At 32.5% G+C, this 3095-nt stretch overlaps 1 protein-coding gene across 1 annotated transcript; it reads left to right on the top strand.

Moving 5' to 3' along the window:
- The first annotated feature begins 500 nt into the window (after positions 1 to 500).
- LOC108368971 (protein takeout-like) lies at positions 501 to 1847 on the top strand. The gene is made up of 3 exons (XM_017623940.1): positions 501 to 770; positions 1294 to 1433; positions 1519 to 1847. Exons 2-3 carry the CDS (start codon positions 1430 to 1432, stop codon positions 1818 to 1820), a joined length of 306 nt encoding a protein of 101 aa, XP_017479429.1. The 5' UTR covers positions 501 to 770; positions 1294 to 1429; the 3' UTR covers positions 1821 to 1847.
- The last annotated feature ends 1248 nt before the right edge of the window (positions 1848 to 3095 follow it).

The following is a 3095-nucleotide window of genomic DNA, read 5'->3' as shown; positions in this document are numbered from 1 at the left end:
TGTTCGGCTCCGCCCGAACTTAGACTTTCTTACTTGTTATCTTTATATTTATTTTATTTTTAGCATTCGCACGACAAAAAATACACACACACCTTAAGTTTTATTTTCTAAGCAAATAATAAATCTCATTCAATAAATAAGTAAAANCGACAAAAAATACACACACACCTTAAGTTTTATTTTCTAAGCAAATAATAAATCTCATTCAATAAATAAGTAAAACTCGAGAAATAACGACCATTTTTCAACCATCATAATATTTTTTTTTTTTAAGATTTCTGAAGGGAAACATTTGATGGTTTCGATTCTTAAAAAAATGTTGTTGAAGGGCGGACAATGTGCCTTTTTTGCCTTAAAAGAATGTGACATTTTAAGAAATGAACATAGAATTTTCTCACCGTTTGCCTTTATTTTAGAATTGAGCACAAAAAGTAACGAAATCAACATTAATCGTTTAAAAAATATTTTTTTTAACGATTTGATGGCAATTGTACGAAAAATACAATAAAAAATACGAGTCTCCTTATTTTCGACATACTTCAGTTCTGGGGGTTGACTAGAAGAAAATTTCGCCCACCCTAGTGTACTACATACTCAACTTTTGGCATTATTTTAAAAGGGGACTCAGCAATTAATTTACTTAAAATTGATCCACTCGATGCTGGCACATTTACACTCAAGCAAGGAGCGGACAATCCTGTGAATATTGACTTAACATTTATCAAAAACAAAATCACCGGCGTTGCCCATGCTCAGGCATACAAAGTTAGGTAAGGAATTTAGAACAAACTAAGTTTACATTTATCTGTAAAACATATTTACATAGCACTACAAAACTTAAATATTTATATACACTAGGGCGGCTAAATGTTTTTGACTATGCGCGTATAGCATAGGAGAGTTCTACGTGCAATTCTAAGCAAATTTTGACTTTGCCAAATTGCGAAAATAGGTTCGATAAAAAAATTTTCTCTGTTGAGCCCTATAGTGGAAGTTTTAAGAAAAATATGCAAAAAATGGATTCCTCATACCAAAATATCTCTTCTGACATGTTTTTATACAAACTTTAAACACTTTTTTACCACACTACAGCAAAATGCTAAGAAACCTATTTTCGCAATTTCGCAAAATCCAAATTGGATTTAGACCCATGGTTTCTTCGGCAAATTTGCTTAGAATTACTCGTAGAATCGTCCTATGCCATACGCGCATAGTCGAGGAAATCTCCCATACAATTTGATCCGCCCTAATATACATATTTATGTACGTATTTTTTTCTTTTTATCTCTCCAGAGGCTTTGGCAAAGATTTAGCCAAGAAACATGAGCTGCGTTTCAAAGTGCCCGTAGCTAGCTTGATCGGTGACTACAAGATTCAAGGACGCGTTTTAATTTTACCAATAAGTGGTTCGGGCAAAAATAATATTACCATGTGTAAGTGGAAATTAGTTTATTTGTGTTCAATTAGAAATTCGATTTTCTAATCTCTGCTTGTGCATGAATTCTTCTATTATTTCAGTGAATGCGGATTTCGTACTCCAGTGGGTGGGTGTGCCCGTGGAAAAGGATGGAGCAACCTATATGAAAACGGACAAATTTAGGGCAATCGTTAAGCCCAATAAAGTGATTTTCGATTTCCAAAATCTTTTCAACGGCGACAAAGCGCTGGGTGATAATATGAATTTGTTTTTAAATGAAAATTGGAAAGAAATCTATCAGGAAGTTGAAGCAACATTTTCGAAAGAAATATCTCGATTGATGGGAAATGTTGTCGATGCAGTTTTCTCTAAAACGCCATATAATAAATTATTTACGGAATAAATAAAAACAAAGTAAATATTTCAAGGACAAATAAGAGTGTGTAGTAATTTACTTATCTTATTTATAAGAAAGCAACAACTTGAAAATTTCAGATTTTGTCCGTGCTTTCAATTTCTCATGATCTGCACAGAATTAGTGAAAACATTATTTATTTTAATCGACGTGAAATTTCACAGGACTTAACATTTGGGCGTTTCCATAAAAATGTAAACCGAAAATGAACTCAAACTGCTTTATAACTTTAAACTTTGTATTTAGATGGCGAAAATAGATTGTGAAAACGCGACGCGATGAAGAGAATAATTGAGAAAATTGAATAGAAAATTAAATTATATATGTATTACTAGTAAAAATATTGTATGCGGAAAAAATCTGTCACATCCGCTATTTCACGTCCGTTCAAAATGAACCTACAACGAATTTCTTCTGACTAAAAATGAATTGATTGTAAAGGATTAAGAAAATATATAAATATATGTATATGTATTAGGGTTGTTCACCAAAAACGTTGCCGTGCTTCCACCGGAATTATATAAATTATTATAGTTTAAGACTTCTGGCAAAATATTTCGGAAAAATTAAGATTTACATGAGCTGGACCGATTTTATTATTTAAATTATTTTTTTGCTCTTCTATCATTTCACGAGATTTTTTGGAAATAAAATTTTCAAAAACTAATATTTTTTATGTATAAACAAGTAAAATAGTCTAAGTTCGGGCGAGCCAAATATTAAATACTCGGCGCACGTATTAAATAAATATATTTTTTCAGCTTGCCGAAAACAGCAGTGGTTTTACCGCTATTTCAAACATTTTCGATAGTGTGTTCAGTTAAGCAGGGATCACAGTCCGATTTTTTACCAATCCCAACAGCTGTGCACATTTTTTTTTTTTAATTAATAATATTCTTATTTTCTGCCCAAAGATAATTGTAAATGTCAATTTCGAGTGAATAAGCTTCAGTTACTAAAATATCACAGTTTTTGTACTTCTGAAGACTACCGTTACATAGACTGAAGACTACCGTTACATAGGCGTGGTTATTGTCCGATTTGGTTTTGATTTTCAATACCATCCATCCTTTGCAACTTTTAGTCGAGTTATCGCGTGCACAAGCTGACGGACGTGCGGACAGACAATCACGGTCTAATTAATTTCATTCTGAACATTTAAGTATGCGTTTGTCCATATCAGAGGTTCCCAAACTTTTTTTCTCGCACACCCTTTTCAAAACTTTACTGGTTTCGGTGGTCCCCCTGCTACTACATTTCTAA

Source organism: Rhagoletis zephyria, unplaced genomic scaffold, assembly GCF_001687245.7.
Source record: "Rhagoletis zephyria isolate East Lansing unplaced genomic scaffold, Rhagoletis_zephyria_1.1 Rzeph_scaffold_03425, whole genome shotgun sequence".
Lineage (NCBI taxonomy): Eukaryota > Metazoa > Arthropoda > Insecta > Diptera > Tephritidae > Rhagoletis > Rhagoletis zephyria.
Note: the sequence above shows the minus strand (reverse complement) of the source record. Positions and strands in the feature narration are given on the sequence as shown.